Raw genomic sequence first — 16,337 nt, 5'->3', positions numbered from 1 at the left:
ACGACCTACTTTGACTAAACCTACAAGTAAAAAATAAATTGTTTTTCTTTTTTTTCCCCCAAGACAACCTTTTTTTTACTCGCGGGCATTTTTCAGCATGTTGAAAAATACGCCGCGACCTAGCCGAGGCCTCGAGTACGCGGGGACTACTCTCGAGCATGAAGGAGAGTTATAAAGACCTCCTAGGACCTCGTGTTGACCATGCTGCGGGTATGAGTCGAGGGCAAACTCTTCTGAACTCGCGGATTAGGTCGCCGCAGTGGGACAGCCCCTTTATTTAAACCTCTTCTCCCTGCATCCCAGTACAGATTTTAAAATAACAAGTAATTGCTTTTCCCTCCTTAGGTTGGATTGGGCCTCGGATACTTGGAACTTCCTCAGATTAATTACAAACTCTCCGTAGAACATAAAGTGAGGCCGAAGGTTGACCTGTTTCCAGAAATGCGACTGGTATAGTGATTCTTCTCTTCTATACATTTTAAATTATGATTAGTATTAAATAATAGGGATGATTTATTTTGGACCTAAATGCCCAGATTAATTTGAAATTTCTGTTTTTTGCTATTACCTTTCGGAGAAATCAAGAATATAGGAATAGATGTGGCTCTCTTAGACCCTTGATCCTGTTCTGCCTTTCATTAAGATTGTGGCTGATCTGTCATTCTGTTTTCCACCTAATCAAATATATTTTGTACCTGCAAGCAAAAATGTAACAATGCCAAAATTTTAAAATTAAACATTGAAATTTGCAGCAGAATTCCAAGACTATATCACATAAGGGCGGCTCTGTGTCGTAGAGCTACTGCCTTACAGCGCCAGAGACCCAGGTTCAATCCTGACTACGGGTGCTTGTCTGTACAGAGTTTGTACGTTCTCCCCATGACCTGCGTGGGTTTAAACGCTCCTGAAGGGCTGAGGTTTAATATTTAAAGTATGGCCTTCAGTCTTAAGTTTCCTCTCGATTCACTGGAAGACTTTGTGTTTTCACTTCTTCCATTTCAGGTCCAGAGTCTTTTAGATACAAAGTCCGTCTATATCTTGGATTGCTGGTCAGACGTCTTCATCTGGATTGGGCGCAAGTCCCCACGAATGGTCAGAGCCGCAGCCCTGAAGCTGGGCCAGGAGCTGTGTAGTATGTTACACCGCCCCAAACATGCTATTGTCATCCGCAACCAGGAAGGAACAGAATGTCAAGTAGGAAACTGTGTGGCTTGGGGTTGCAATACACCAGTCAAGACATGGGGAGGCGCTACAACATTGTTTGCCAAACTGACCTTTGCCTCACAGATTAAAACAAAAATGCTGGAAACGCTGATCAGGTTGGGCAGCATTTGTGGAAAGAGAAACGGAGACAACGTTGCAGGTTCAAGACCACTGGTCATCAACTCTGTTTCTCTTTCCATAGATACTTCCTGACCTGCTGAATGTTTACAGCCGTTTGTGTTCTTATTTCAGATTTCCAGCATCTCCGATTCTTTTGACTTTCCCTCTCGTTCACAGCGGTTGAATGTCAGCTCTCTGGAACAACACAACCCACATCAGTCTGTTCTTTTTCACACAGCCATCACCTAGTTTGCTCAGGAGTTATCCCATCCACAGCCTCTTCTTCCTCTTCCCTTTCATCCCTATGGTCTTACATTGAATACATTCTCCTTTGATTGTATACTGTTTCTCAGAATAAAAGCTTTAGAAACTGTTGCGTGCTGGCTCGAAGGGCCGAATGGCCTCCTCCTGCTATTTTCTATGTTTCTATGTCTCCATATGAATATGTACTTTATGTTATATTAATGCATTTTATCACTTTGACAATTTCCACCATGCTTACAGCTTCACCTGAGCCATCTTTTGACTTCATTGACTTCTCTTCCTCCATTTTGATCAATGCCCAATATCTACTTTGAGTTCAATGAATCCCACAGCTCCTTTGTCTAAAGTTTCTCCCATCCTACTTCCTGAAACACTTTCATTCTCGCAGTACCTCCATCTTCACCGCACTTGTTCTGATTTCCTACCATTTTAAACCAGTACTTCTTGTACTTTATTTCTCATGCATAAATCCCTGTCCTCCATAGTTGAATACCACATTCATTCCATTCCCCACACGTCTTCTGCAACAGTTCCTCAGATGAAAACTCTCAAGCCCGAAACCTTCTCAGTTTCGCACTCCATGAATGTTCCTCGTCTTTTTGACTAGTTGTAGCAATTATTTTTTGTATTGCACTATATAATGTGTGAGTTACATTTGCTACAAAGATATATATTTAAAGTTTAAAGTGTTTAAATTTTTTAAAGTGCATGGTTAGAAATCTCTGTGTGTTTCTGTTGATTTAAGTGTTATGTTTACGACTGTAATCCGTGCTTTTAACCAGGTGTTTAAATCTAAGTTCCGTAACTGGGACGATGTCCTGAAAGTGGATTACACGAGAAACGCAGAGACTGTGCAGAAGAAAGGGCTCGCCGATAAAGTGAAGAAGGATGCAGAGAAGAAAGACCAGATTAAAGCAGATCTGACTGCCCTGTTCTTGCCTCGCCAGCCACCAATGCCACTCTTGGAGGTACCAGCTGTGCCAATACGTACAACTGTGAATGAGAGAATGATCTGCATTGTAGAGTTTCGGTTGGGCAATGGGTTTGACTAAACAGATATTGATACGGAAAGACACGCAAGTCTCCCTGAAGATGATTTTGCTCATATCCATGTTATCTTTTTTTCAAATTGGAGAACCTAGATCGGGGGGTGGTGGGGGTCATGGTCTTAGCATAGAGGGAGGCACTTTAGAATTGACATGAGCAGGAATTTCCCTATACAGCAGATTGTAAATCTGTGAATAATCCTCTTTGAAATGAACACTTAACAACAAGGTTAAGAGCGGCAGCTTTTCAGATACTGTGAACCAGACAACACTGGGATTGGGCAGGGGTATGGAACCCTCCATGTTCATGGGTTAATTAGTTATAGAGTCACACAGCACCAAAACAGGCCCTTCAGCCCAACTCATCCATTCCAGCCAAAGTGCCCCATCTAAGCTGGTTCCATTTGCCTGCGTTCGGCCCATATCCCTCTTAACCTTTTCTAGGTATAGAGCTCTACAGCATGGAAACAGGCCCATTGGCCTAACATGTCCTTGCTCACCCAGTTGGTACTCTGGGTTTGCCATTTTGCCTGCATTTGGTCCATTCCTCTCTAAACCTTTCTATCCATATACCTGTCCAGATATCTTTTAAAAGTTATAATTACATATTCCTCTGGCACCTTATTCCAGATATGAACTGCCGACCGAGTGAAAAGTTGCCCCTGAGGTCCCTGTTATATCTCTCTCCTCTCACTTTAAGCATATGCCTGCTAGTTTTTCAATACTGTATCCTGGGAAAAAGACTGTGTTTTCACTATATCCCCTTATTGTCACGTGTCGGGCGTGTAGGTACAGTGAAAAGCTTCTTGTCGCATGCTATCCAGTCAGCGCAAAGTCTATACATGATTTGAATCGAGCCACCCACAATGTACAGAGATACAGCATAAAGGGAATAACGTATAATGCAAGGTAATCTCATTAAAGATAGTCCGAGTCTTCAATGAGGTAGATGGTTGTTCAGGACAGCTCTCTATGTGCAAAATGGTCATGCTAGCTAATGCCCTAAATGGTGTATCCTTTGTTACCAAGCAGTGTAATGGTGTGAATTGAATTTTGTCTTTGACCGACAGGCTGACCAGATGATGGAGGAGTGGAACGAGGACCTGGATGGAATGGAGGGCTTTGTTCTGGAAGGAAAGAAATTTGCGCGTCTCCCTGAAGAAGATTTTGGTCATTTTTACACGCAGGACTGTTATGTCTTTCTTTGCAGGTAAGCAATTAAGTTTAGATAACAGTATAAGGACACAATTGTGTTTGTGTGAAAAAGTTCAACTGCTAAGTATTTAAAGCCCTGGTATCGGTATTTGTACTGAACCAGTTGAATTGCCGTGTTGTACCTTGCTCAATTTTTCCTTCAGTTCATTCCCCAAATCTGTTGTTTTCCATTATTTGACATCAGCCGCACCACCAACGTTTCATATCCACATCCTTCCCTGCTCTGCCCTCGCTGTACCCCATTGCCCGTTCGTTACACATGTTGTAAGTACCATTCTCAGTGGTCGTCTTGGCATCTGTTTGATCCAGGTACTGGGTTCCTGTGGAGTATGACGATGATCAAAAAGACAAAGAAAAGATGGAAGAGGATGGACATGATGAAGAAAAGCAGCAGGAGGAAGACTTTCAGTGTGTGGTGTACTTCTGGCAGGGCCGACAGGCTTCCAACATGGGATGGCTAACTTTCACCTTCAGCCTGCAGAAGAAATTTGAGAGCCTTTTCCCAGGCAAGCTTGAGGTAAGCACTTGGTGTCAACATGACAAAGGCATTTTGTATTTCGGGTACCAGCTAGCCAAGGTGTAGAGTCAGGAGTGTTTTATTGTCATATGTCCCGGATGGGACAATGAAATTCTTACTTGCTGCAACACAACAGAATATGTAAACATAGTACATAATGGGGGAAGAGAAAAAAAAGAAAAAGTTCAATAAATAATAAATATAGTGCAATAATAATATAGTCTTTAGTCAAAATGCAAGGAGATAACTTGGTACTTATTAGATTTTTTTTCTTCCTTAAAAGTTCTGACGCTTGCCAACAATGGTATTAAAAATGTTCCCACAGTGCTGTTGGGTAATGCGTGCTAGGTCTTGAACCATGAAAGACAAAGATGGTGTCAGGTTACAAGGGATCTTCAAGTATTCCCAAGCACTTGATCCCTTTATTTAAGACCATCAAAATCTCTAGTATGGGAGGTACTGCAATGCTTCTTGCGGAATTTACCGTGTCGATCCAAGCAGAATATTTGTTGACAATGGAGATAGTGAATAGACATTCAGACAAACAGTCTGCTTTGCATCAATGTTGCCAAACCTCTCGAGTTTTGTAGTGGTTCCACCATTGCAGGTAAGTGTATTCCATCCTGTTCCTGGCTTGCACCTGGAAGGTGGTGGAGAGGAGTTGAATAGACAGGAAGTGAGGCACTAGACGCAATATACAGGTTCGTTATGATCTGGATGATGGAATTGATGGCCTTGTGGCCAAGTTTGCAGACTACACGAAGAAAGGTGGAGGGGCAGGTAGTGTTGAGGAAGCAGGGAGGCTGCAGAAGGTAAAGATGTGGTAAATGGAATCAGGGTGTACGGTCATGCATTTTGGTAGAAGGAATAAAGGCGTAGACTACTTTGTAAATGGGGGGAGGATTTAGAAATCGAGGTGCAAAGAAATCGAAATGAGTAAGTGAAAAGCATGGCATGGCAAATGCGATGATAGCTTTAATTTTGAGGGGGACTAGAATATTAAAAGCAAGGGTGTAATGCTGAGGCTTTATTAGGCACTGGTGCGGCTGCATTTTGAATATTGTCAGCAGTTTTGGGTCCCAAACCTGAGGAAGGATATGCTGGCTTTGGAAATGGTCCAGAGGAGGTTTACAAGAATGATCCGGGGAATGATGGGGTTAACATGTGGTGAGTGTTTATAGGCTCTGGGCCTGTACTCGGAGTTTGGAAGGATAAGGGGGGATCCCTTTGAAACCTACTGGATAATGAAAGGCCTAGATAGTGGACATGGAAAGAATGTTTCCAGTAATGTGAGAGTACAACCAGAGGGCACAGCCTCAGAATAAAAGGACGTACCTTCAAAACAGAGATGAGAAGGAATTTCTTTAGCTAGAGGCTGGTGAATCTGTGGAATTCATTACCACAGCTGTGGAGACCAAGACATTGGGTATTTCTAAGGCAGAGATCGATAGGTTCTTGATTAGGAAGGACGTCAAAGGTTACGGGGAGAATGGGGTTGAGAGGGAAAAATATATCGGCCATGATAGAATGGCGGAGTAGACTCAATGGGCTGAATGGCCTAACTTTACTCCCATGTCTTATGGTCTTATTAGCTATAGAATTTATGTGATTGACCAAGTTGAATTTCTGACAAATGGTGATTCTGAGGTGTTTGGGGGAGAGGTTCTATCATAGAAGGTAGTTCAACCTTCATGAGTAATTGTTCATAGTAAATGTTATAAGCCTCCTAAAGTATAAACAGAATGTCGTATTCTATCGCCGTATGCGGGTAGAGGTTGCTTCAACACCCAAAGAATTTTGACTGATGCAGAACATTGTTCCCTCTTCAGCCAAGACTGATGCTAGGTTTCTATGGAACGGTCTCAAAATAGTTGGGCCTAGGTTGCTGCTGAGGAATTCATGAAGTGCGTCAGATCTCCTACAGCTGAGATTAATTTTCAGTAACTACTTTATCTCGTTCCAGTTTTAAATCTAACTATTGTTTTCTTTTCCCTTAGATCGCCAAAGATTTTTAAAATAGTAGTTCATTTATTGTTCAGTGCAGTTCTGAATGGGCAGCATCTCCGGAGAGAAGGTGTGGGTGACGTTTCGGGTCAAGACCCTTCTTCAGACTCGTATAGTGTAGATATAGTGTAGTGTAGATGACTGTGTGAGTAAAGGGATGGTTTAGAATGGAGGACTTTAGATTTGTGCAGCATTGGCTGCATCTCAGGAACATGAGGCAGGTTTTTTTTACTGTTGGGACAGGGTTAAACTAATTTAGCGGGGCAATAGGAATCAGAATATAGAATTAGATAAAGTTTGCACAAAGGATTTCTGTGTTTTTTGTGTCAGGTGGTGCGGATGACCCAACAGCAAGAGAACCTGAAGTTTCTATCTCACTTCAAAAGGAAATTCATTATTCACAAAGGAAAAAAGAAGACGCCAGAGAATGGCCTACAGCCCAGCCTCTATCACATTCGCACAAACGGTAGTGCCCTCTGCTCCAGGTTAGACTTGTTTGTCCCTTTCCCCCACTTCCTTCTCGCAACATGAACCAACTCTGCTAGGAAGAAGGGGGGGGGGGGGGGGGGGGGTTAGAAACATAGAAATTAGGTGCACATTCGGCCCTCGTTCCAATGATCATGGCTGATCATCTTATCCCGTTTACCCCCTGATCCCCTTAGCCACAAGGGCCACATCTAACTCCCTCTTAAACGTTGTCGCTGGATACTGGTTATACTGACATGGTGTGGTGAACTATCATCATGGAATTAACATGATGATCGACAATAGGTGCACGAGTAGACTATTCGGCCCTTCTAGCCAGCACCGCCATTCAATGTAATCATGGCTGATCATCCAAAATCAGTACCCCGTTCTGGCTTTTTCCCCCCCATATCCCTGGATTCCCTAAGCCCTAAGAGCTAAATCTAACTCTCTTGAAGCAATACTAGCTCTCTCTTTATGTGTGTCTTTGAAGCGGATGCAGATGATAGTGTTCCCATGTAGCTGCTCCCTTATATATTTTTTTTCTCTCCCTCTTTCACTTGTTTCTCTCTGCTTTCTGACACAAAGCCTTCTGATCCTATGGTGGATTGCATCATTGATCTTCTGATTGACAGTAACGCAAGCTTGGGACCAGTGGTGTATCTTTACAAAATAATTAAACTATAGAAGCAGATCATTCACCCAGCAGCTCCATGTTGGTGTTTATGCTCTGCTGGTGCTTTGTCCAGCCCTCTCCATCACACCCTGCAGTCTGTTCTTTTGCCCTCTCTCCATTATGTGCTAATCTAGCTCCTCTCTTGCACGTCACATTCCGAATGCTGCGATTATTGCATGGTTTTCTTCTAGATTCCACGTTGAGCTCATTTGTTGCATCCTTGAAATGATCACCAGTAGTTCTGGTTCACCAACCCTCTTGACTTTAATAGTAATTATGTGAAATGGGTATGGGAGAAACCTATTTTGTTCTAATTAATATATATTTGTTGTTTCTAGGTGTATCCAGATCAGCACAGATTCTAGTATGTTGAACTCGGAGTTCTGTTACATCCTTAAGGTAATGTTTGAAAATTGTTGCTAAATGTAATTGTAACCTTCAATTGAGCCCACTCCCTTGTGTCCTGCATACAAGCAGGCAATGTGTAAGTGTCCTGCCGCCTTATTGAATAATATTATATCACATGAGGGTACAAATCATAAGCAGCCTTGTTCCTCTATTTAGTGTTGGTCACGCAGCTGAAGCGTGTACAATCCTGGGCTGCACTGAGTGAGCTGTCTCTAGTTTGTCATCCTTCTCCAGGGTGTGTGAAAATCTGTCCGAGTACTTGCTCCTGATCACCTCACAGACCATGTGAATAGTAACTTATTTTCAAGTATCAGTAGTGAAGAATTCACCTGTACAAATTAATATCTGTGTGATTTTCTCAGGTTCCCTTTGAGAGTATTGATAACCAAGGTATTGTTTACACCTGGGTTGGACGTGCAGCAGACCCGGATGAAGCCAAACTTGCTGAAGATATCATGAATAATATGTTTGATGAGACGTACAGCAAACAGGTGACTGATTCTCCAAAATGATCACTTTGCTCTCTGTTTCCTATTTGAAAAAATACTTTTGATTGTGGCATTGTTAAAGTTGCTGTGTATTGAAGCTGGAACCAAAAAGCAATCGCCTCCCATCGCTTTTAATTGTGTTGGTGGAAGGTTGGTTGGTGTGTGCAATGCGTCCATCTTGCGGCTCTCCTGAAGCTGGGTGGCTGACAAAGCTACCTTTAATATTTTCCTAGTCATAATCCTTGTCTGATAGACAATAGGTGCAAGGAGTAGGCCATTTGGCCCTTCGAGCCACCACCGCCATTCAATGTGATCATGGGTGATCATCCCCAATCAGTACCCTGTTCCTGCCTTCTCCCCTGACTCCGCTATCATTAAGAGCCCTGTCTAGCTCTCTCTTGATGCCTTAGGAGAGTTTGCTATTTGGCAATGATGAATAACCTGAATGATAGACATATAATTTAACAAAAACTGAAAATCCACTCTATTTTGCATCATGTTTGGGATACATTTTATAATTGTGTGATCCCCTAAACAAGGAAAGATGGATTTAGATGGCCATGCCCGTTTCACATCTGCATGATTTTTCTGAGTTCATTCTCGTGTTCTGATGCTGCCAAGGCAGTCAATGCAGTGGGTGTATTAACAAGCATGGACCTTGCCATTTAAATTCCACAGATGCTACTTTGACCCCCTGAGTTCCTCTAGCTTTAAATTCTTATCTGTTTTATTTTAGGTAATCAATGAAGGAGAGGAGCCAGAGAATTTCTTCTGGGTTGGAATAGGTGGAGAAAAGCAATATGACGAAGATGCAGATTATATGAAACACTCCAGGCTTTTTAGGTATGGGAGCCGAGGTCTTGTTTTCACCAACACTTTTACTGTAGCAGTCCTGAGAGAACCCAGTGATGCAACAGGCAGGTGCAGTGTACTCAAGAAATTGGGTATAACTTTATCCTTTGCCAAGTCAGCTGGACTCCGAGCTTAATATGAGGTTTTAATGTTAAATGCAGTTGGTGTTATTAATGAATTTATTGCCATGATCTGGAATTCAATGTCTGAAAAGATAATGAGGTAAATGCATTAGCTGATTTGAAAATAAAATTGGATACAGAGTGAAACAAAATCACTGCTGAAGTTGCACGATGGGGTAGAACAGATTGCTGCTGTTTGAAGCTGGCTTAGGTAACAGATTGCTCCTGTATAAAGCTGGCTTAGTTAACATGGCCTCCGTCTGATGTTCCAACATCTCTGAGAATCTGCTTTCAGTGTTTGTGAATTGGATGTGCTATTTATTGCTTTATATCCTTCCTTTTAAGGTGCTCCAATGAAAAGGGTTATTTCTCTGTATCGGAAAAATGTTCTGATTTCTGTCAAGATGACCTTGCAGATGATGACATCATGTTACTTGACAATGGACAACAGGTTAGTGCTGGCTGAATGAGAAAGGCAGATAGTAATCAAACTAAGCAACAAGCCTTGGAAATGTTGAGTTGAATTTGCAGTCTCCCACAAGGTGACTTTGAGTTAGTCCTAATGATCATGAAGATGGAATAAGTGCTTTCTAAAACCATCAGTCATAACTCACCAAACAATGTGCAATTGTTGGCACACAACTGTAAACCAACTGTATGAATCTTTGTGGTTGTAATGGCTCCCTTAACATAGAAAATAGGTGCAGGAGTAGGCCATTCGGCCCTTCGAGCCTGCATCGCCATTCAATATGGTCATGGCTGATCATCCAACTCAGTATCCTGTACCTGCCTTCTCGCCATATCCCGATTCCTTTAGCAACAAGGGCCACATCTAACTCCCTCTTAAATATAGCCAATGAACTGGCCTCAACTACTTTCTGTGGCAGAGAATTCCAGAGATTCACCACTCTGTGTGAAAAATATTTTTCTCATCTCGGTCCTAAAAGATTTCCCCCTTATCCTTGACTTCCCCAACATCGGGAACAATCTTCCTGCATCTAGCCTGTCCAATCCCTTAAAAATGTTGTACGTTTCTATAAGATCCCCCCTCAATCTTCTAAATTCTAGCGAGTACAGGCAGAGTCAATCCACTCTTTGTTCATATGAAAGTCCTGACATCCCAGGAATCAGTCTGGTGACCCTTCTCTGTACTCCCTCTATAGCAATGTTTCTATGAATATCTTTCCTCAGATTAGGAGACCAAAGGAACCTGCATGTAACCAATATTTTGATCCCTACATGTGGTGAGTAGTAATTTATGGAGATCGTATACAGAACCACCACCACCAAATGTTTCCAATCTTGGTTCCAGAGCCTTGCCCAATTATCCATTTTGCCAGACCAAGAGCGGTCACAACCTCCAAGAGGAGTCTAAAGGTACCAGAACAGTCCACCTAGGCTGCCGGAGGACTGAGTTACCAGCCTCACAGGTCGGCTTTGGCTACAGGGATCAAGTTCAACCCACTGATTGGAAGTCTGGCTGCAGAAGTCAGCGACAGGAACAGAACTGCTGGCTCCATTTGGACCAGCATTACAGAATCCCAGCCACACGGGGTAAATTTGACCCAATGATTAGCTAGGGACGTCCTGCTGAGGTCGAGATGGGCCACTTTACCAAGCCGAGGCATCACATTTTTGGGGGGGATTTTAAGTGCGCTTTTGTAATTTTCACTTCCGGATTAAAGGAGGTGCCAGACCATCGATGGTGGACCTGCACTGATCTACACTTCCCCAAGATATGGTGTTTGGGGGAGGTGTAAATGTGTGATCTATGTTCATGTTTAGTGATACTGGTGTTGAACAGGGAATACTGACACAATGTGACTTAGTTATGTACCCTCCCATAGTTATAAAGGTTATGAGAATCATCCCACTGCTGTGATCTATATTTACAGGTTTACATGTGGGTAGGAACACAGACCAGTCAAGTGGAGATCAAACTGAGCCTCAAGGCTTGCCAGGTAAATGTCATATTTACAGACTGTGATGATGATGTTCTGATGTGATGTTTAAATAAACTAGTCTAGCTCACCCCTGAAGAAATCCAGTAAGGTGCAGTCTGCTGTACAAAGTTGCACTCTGTTCCAGTAGCTCAATATTCCCTCTATAAACTGGCCCAAGGAATCAGCTCTGGAGTCAAGTTGTGAAATTGAACAACATTTTGTATGTTCAGTCCATGTACCCCATTCAGATTACCCCTACAGCGACACTTTGCTAACCTGTGGAGTTCTTCTCACCCAACTTACTAATCAAAATGTTTACTGATAAAAAAGATATGAACAATAATTGCTCAACAGTTATAGTCAGGCTCCAACCAGGGTAACTGATATAAATCTACTCCCAGACCGTTTGACCATTTCAATAGGGTAGTTTAGACCCAAAATGTTAATCTTGTTTAGAGATACAGAAAACTTGATCAGATTTGTATTGACCAATTTCTCCTTCACAGGTGTATATCCAACACATGAGAGCCAAAGACAGCGAACACCCACGCAAATTACGGCTGGTCCGGAAAGGGAATGAACCGCATCACTTTACACGCTGCTATCATGCCTGGGGCGCATTCAAACAAACACTTGCTTAAGCACTTAGTCACCTTTTCCCCTTCCTTTATGCAGAAATAGAGGAGCCCACCCTCAAAGATCTGTTTCTAAAGCAGCTTTTTGAAAGCAAAATTTGCTCTGCTTAAAAGCAAATTATTTTCCATTCAGCTTCCTGGTTACTGCACTGAAGACTTGATCAGCCTGCTGTTAGTTATAACTGAGGTAGTATAGTTTTTTTTGGTCAACAATAGGATGAAGACTGCTGGATCAGGAATAGAACTGGTGTATTTCCTAATTTAAAACTTTCTACACTAATGTGCAGTCCTGATGCTCAGTATGAAAGGCCAATATTCCTCTGTGCCAGGTTGCACAACAAAGTGTAAGAATGCAAGAAAGGTGATAATACATTAGTTGAAATACTTTGAATGTGATAATGCATGGATTCAAACATGGAAATTGGTTCCAAAATCCCTGCTGGCCAAACATGCACGAAAGCACCAAGACAAGCTTAAATGACACTGTAGGGAGGAAAGTTAGTGCCAAAATTAAAACATTATTTAACTTCAAATGCCTGATAGTCTACAACTTCACAGAAATGAATTTCAGAAAGTGATTTTAAAATTTGATTGTGCAATTTATATTAACCAAAGCACATAACCGCAAGTGTTACATACTGTTTTTTTTAATCTGGTTACAAAACTATGGAAATGCACTGTGATAGTAAATAGTGAGAGTTGGGCATTTAGAACCTTTACACTGAAAATGGGTAAATCACAAAAATAGGCTGGTGTGATAAAGCAATTTTGTTAAAGACATGTAAAAAATATTTAATTCCTATGAAGATGAGCAATAAATCTCTGGCATTTGGTTTCCAATGGCTGTCATGACAGAATACTTCTGTTCACTCTCTATCAGTTAAGTATTACGCGATGAATACAATGTTCCAAAGGAGCTGTGAAGAAAAGTACTTGGATCATGCTGCTCCAGGTAAGATAAGGACATTGTGATTAGCCAGGCAATGTCATTATCAGCCAGGACATTAGAAATCACTAGAAGCCTCTATCGGGAATAAACAGATTACAGCACAAAAATAGGGTGTGAGATTGTAGAAAGGATATGGGACCTCTGAGTCTTCAGTAACATAGATGGTGCAGTTGCCAGGAGCATTAATTACAATCAGCCCATCTGGGCTCATGACTTTAAGCCAACTCTAAAATCAACCCACCATAGACACAAAATGCTGGAATAACTCAGCGGGCCAGACAGCATCTCTGGAGAAAAGGAACATGTGATGTTTTGGGTAGAGACCCTTCCTGCAAGGTGACAGGGGCATTATAATTCAGGAAGGTACTTGGGTGTTTTAACTAGATTGTCATTTTTTCAGTGACAAAAATTCACAATAACGTCAGATGATTTGCAAAGCTTCCCAAACTCCCATCAGGGCAGTGGGATTACCAGCCTTTGCTTCACAGCAGTTGTTAATCCTTGGTGACAGCACTCAGCCATGCCCATGGTTTTGTCCACAGGAGTGGCCTTACCTCCATTGCCCACTAACAGGACACAGAAGCCAAGAACCCTAATTATGGTTTCCACATCAATTACCTGGGAGAAAGCGGTTTGTAAAACTAACATGCCTTAAAAAGGATACCTAGCATCAGGCTTTGCTGCCGTTTATTGCTCAAGTGGTTTCCTGCTGTTCAGCTGTTATAAAGGCCCTGAGGATATTCCACCTCCTGGTGGCATTGCAAGGATAGGGCCTTGGCAGCTGCCCAGTCCTATCATCACCGTGCAACCAGTCACTTCCATTCAGCAGTTACACAAGTGAATGAACTAGCTCAAAACATTCCAAATCAGGATGGTAGAAGATGCAAGCGATAGAGATCTCCATCTACCATGGAGATTTGGGGGAGGAAATACACAGGAAGTATTTCTGCTGAGACTAGTTGATGCACTGCACTACTAAGATGGCACAGACTTTAGATATAGTATAGTGGTGGAAGGGAATTAATGCTGAGGGTAATTGGTGCAAAACCAATAAGTAGTTTATTTTTAAATGGATGGTTTCAAGCTTCCTACAGGTGCATTTATCCAGGCACATGGATAGTATTACAGACTGCACCTTTGTGTCGGCGATTGGAGATGAGGTGTGGGAGAATCAAGAGAATACCAATGCTTCAGCTGCTCTTCAAGGCTTCACCTGAAAATCCCTGGCTACTGCTGATGGCAGACTTAACCTTAATTGCATTAACAGTGAAAACTAAACACAAAACAAATTTATTCAATGGATAAATGTTACTTACACATAAAAAGTGAAAAAACTACAAATGCTCAAATCTGAAATAAAACACAATTCTGGAAGCACTAAGCAGGTCAGGTAGCTTCTGAAAAGAGAAACTGAGGTAATATTTCAGGTCAAAGACCCTTCATCACAACTGAGTCTTTAACCTGCCCTTTATCAGCCCATGGCTAAATGTTGGTTGTACCTTGCTTTGCATTATGTAAGGACCCAGGTATTGAAATATTCACACGTCTATGCACCTGCTGGAAAGTCAACTGAAGGTGGATGTTACGGTTCACCAAATATTATCAGACATCTGAATAGCAGTGTGGTAGGATATGGAGCAGGTGCTTGTAGGTGTGTGTGTGATGGTCAGCATATAATGGGTAGGCTAAAGGGACAGGTTCTGTGCTGCAAGACTAATTTCACCCCCCTCTCCATAACATTTATTCTAGGAAAAAGTTAGGACCAGTGAGTTAAATTCAGGAGACGCTAAATGCTTTATTACCGTTAAAAGCAAAATCCATTAGATAATGTAATGAGCTTTTGTTCAACAGCGCACATTCTACTAGAAAGTGGTATTGTAAACAGCACAAAATCTTTAAAAAAATACTGGAAATTTCACAGTGTCTGCGGTGTCAATACCAATGTCCAATAATGACAAATACAGACAGAGGAGGCAGGTACCAACCACTTCCCACGTCAGAAAGGGAACAATCCTGTGAAGAGCCCTGTAGAAATTGCAAAAAACCCAAAATCCTTCAACAATAAAGGAGGCATATTTACAAATAAACTGTACCATTCTGCTCGACTGTCAGTAAAGTTAAAAACAGACTCGCACCAGTGCTGTACCATTCTATACGAGGTGTGGCAGATGTACACCCAAGTAATGCTGGTGGAAGCACGCCGCACTGCTGGACATGATCACCAGGGGAATGACATTGAACAATAGCAGAACTGATCATTCATGATTTAAGACTTTCAAACCCTTGAGGACATTTCTAGATTTCTTTATCCATCAGAAGAACCTGCGTGAAGCAAACTAGCAATAAACACATTATATGCCCTAGGCTTAGAAAAGGTTGTCACATCGACGCGGTCAACAGATGAAAAATAGGAGAACCCAGGAAGATGGTTTTCACATTGTGTGCTTGTGTCAGGATATGGGTGAAGAAATGAGCCCCGAGCTTTGACACATTCAGACAAAAGCTGAACATAAAAACTGCTGGAATATAGCTATTGAAAACTGTACAGTTGAATTATTAAAAAAACAGCTTAAAACTGCTTGGCTGCCATCTAAAACCAGCATCGTAGAAAGCATGTATTCTGCTACGGGGTGAGGGACACCCTCAAGCCCATTTAACGTGCAAGTGCATTGGCAAATTACATTGTATATCAAGGAACACAATTTACATCATTTCAAAAAGTGGTTAAAATGTAGCATAGTTAATCTGACTCAAAAAGGTGTAGATTGCACTGAATGGTTCAGACACCTGTCCCATTCAAAATCCATGACTATGTTGCAAACAGAAGGCTAAATCAACTCTCCAGCAGAGGACCAGTGTTCATCCTGGGCTGCTTCTCAGGCGCATCAATAAACAATGCTCAGGAAAATCTGCCGAAGGATTCCTATTATGTTCACTTCATTGAAACCTCGTACAAAACAGAGAAGCTGCAAGGAGCTTTATTATAAACTTCCTTGGAATTCATTTTCTTTTCAAAGTCTGGAAGCAAAATGTGATTGCCGTCATTTAATGCAATTCCTGGACAAGGGAATGTACAGACGGATGCTCAGCTGTCTTCAATTTTGTTGTTCCTTCTCTTGTCAAACATGATCGAAAAATTGGTCTTTATATCAGAGGTGGCTCTCATTCATATGAAAGTTACCTGTGTAGTGTTGAGAGGCTGGGTAAGTGAAGGGAAGCAGACAGCTGCTGGTGCAGTGTGTAGATTCAAATAAAGGTCTTAGAAGAAAACGTGTCTTTTGGCACAAACTGTGACCTCCGTGTAATCGATGTCTGTGATCCCAATGCAAGGTTTGGGTCCCAACGTGGATAAAATTCCCTTTTCTGCACGGCTAACCAGTCACATTGAGAGATATCTGGAACTCCACCTCATTCCACTAACATTCCCTGA

At 42.0% G+C, this 16,337-nt stretch overlaps 2 protein-coding genes across 5 annotated transcripts in view; one reads left to right on the top strand and one right to left on the bottom strand.

Annotated features, from left to right (window-relative positions):
• The window catches only part of flii (FLII actin remodeling protein), a 43,442-nt gene extending 30,644 nt beyond the window's left edge, over positions 1-12,798 (top strand). The window contains exons 19-30 of the mRNA XM_055651240.1: positions 346-450; positions 1,003-1,194; positions 2,370-2,555; positions 3,704-3,843; positions 4,158-4,365; positions 6,700-6,854; positions 7,849-7,909; positions 8,281-8,409; positions 9,143-9,249; positions 9,726-9,831; positions 11,276-11,341; positions 11,830-12,798. Of these exons, the coding sequence (XP_055507215.1) occupies positions 346-450; positions 1,003-1,194; positions 2,370-2,555; positions 3,704-3,843; positions 4,158-4,365; positions 6,700-6,854; positions 7,849-7,909; positions 8,281-8,409; positions 9,143-9,249; positions 9,726-9,831; positions 11,276-11,341; positions 11,830-11,964 (1,590 nt within the window). The 3' untranslated portion in view covers positions 11,965-12,798. The remainder of the gene's footprint in view (positions 1-345; positions 451-1,002; positions 1,195-2,369; positions 2,556-3,703; positions 3,844-4,157; positions 4,366-6,699; positions 6,855-7,848; positions 7,910-8,280; positions 8,410-9,142; positions 9,250-9,725; positions 9,832-11,275; positions 11,342-11,829) is intronic.
• Positions 12,799-15,802: 3,004 nt separating this feature from the next.
• The window catches only part of llgl1 (LLGL scribble cell polarity complex component 1), an 82,021-nt gene continuing 81,486 nt past the window's right edge, over positions 15,803-16,337 (bottom strand). For all 4 annotated transcript variants that reach the window (XM_055651244.1, XM_055651245.1, XM_055651242.1 and 1 more), the window contains one exon: positions 15,803-16,333. In XM_055651244.1, the coding sequence (XP_055507219.1) occupies positions 16,287-16,333 (47 nt within the window). In that variant the 3' untranslated portion in view covers positions 15,803-16,286. The remainder of the gene's footprint in view (positions 16,334-16,337) is intronic.

This window comes from Leucoraja erinacea, chromosome 20 (assembly GCF_028641065.1).
Source record: "Leucoraja erinacea ecotype New England chromosome 20, Leri_hhj_1, whole genome shotgun sequence".
Taxonomy (NCBI): Eukaryota; Metazoa; Chordata; class Chondrichthyes; order Rajiformes; family Rajidae; genus Leucoraja; species Leucoraja erinaceus.
The sequence above is the reverse complement of the archived record's forward strand: the minus strand, read 5'-3'. Positions and strand labels throughout refer to the sequence as shown.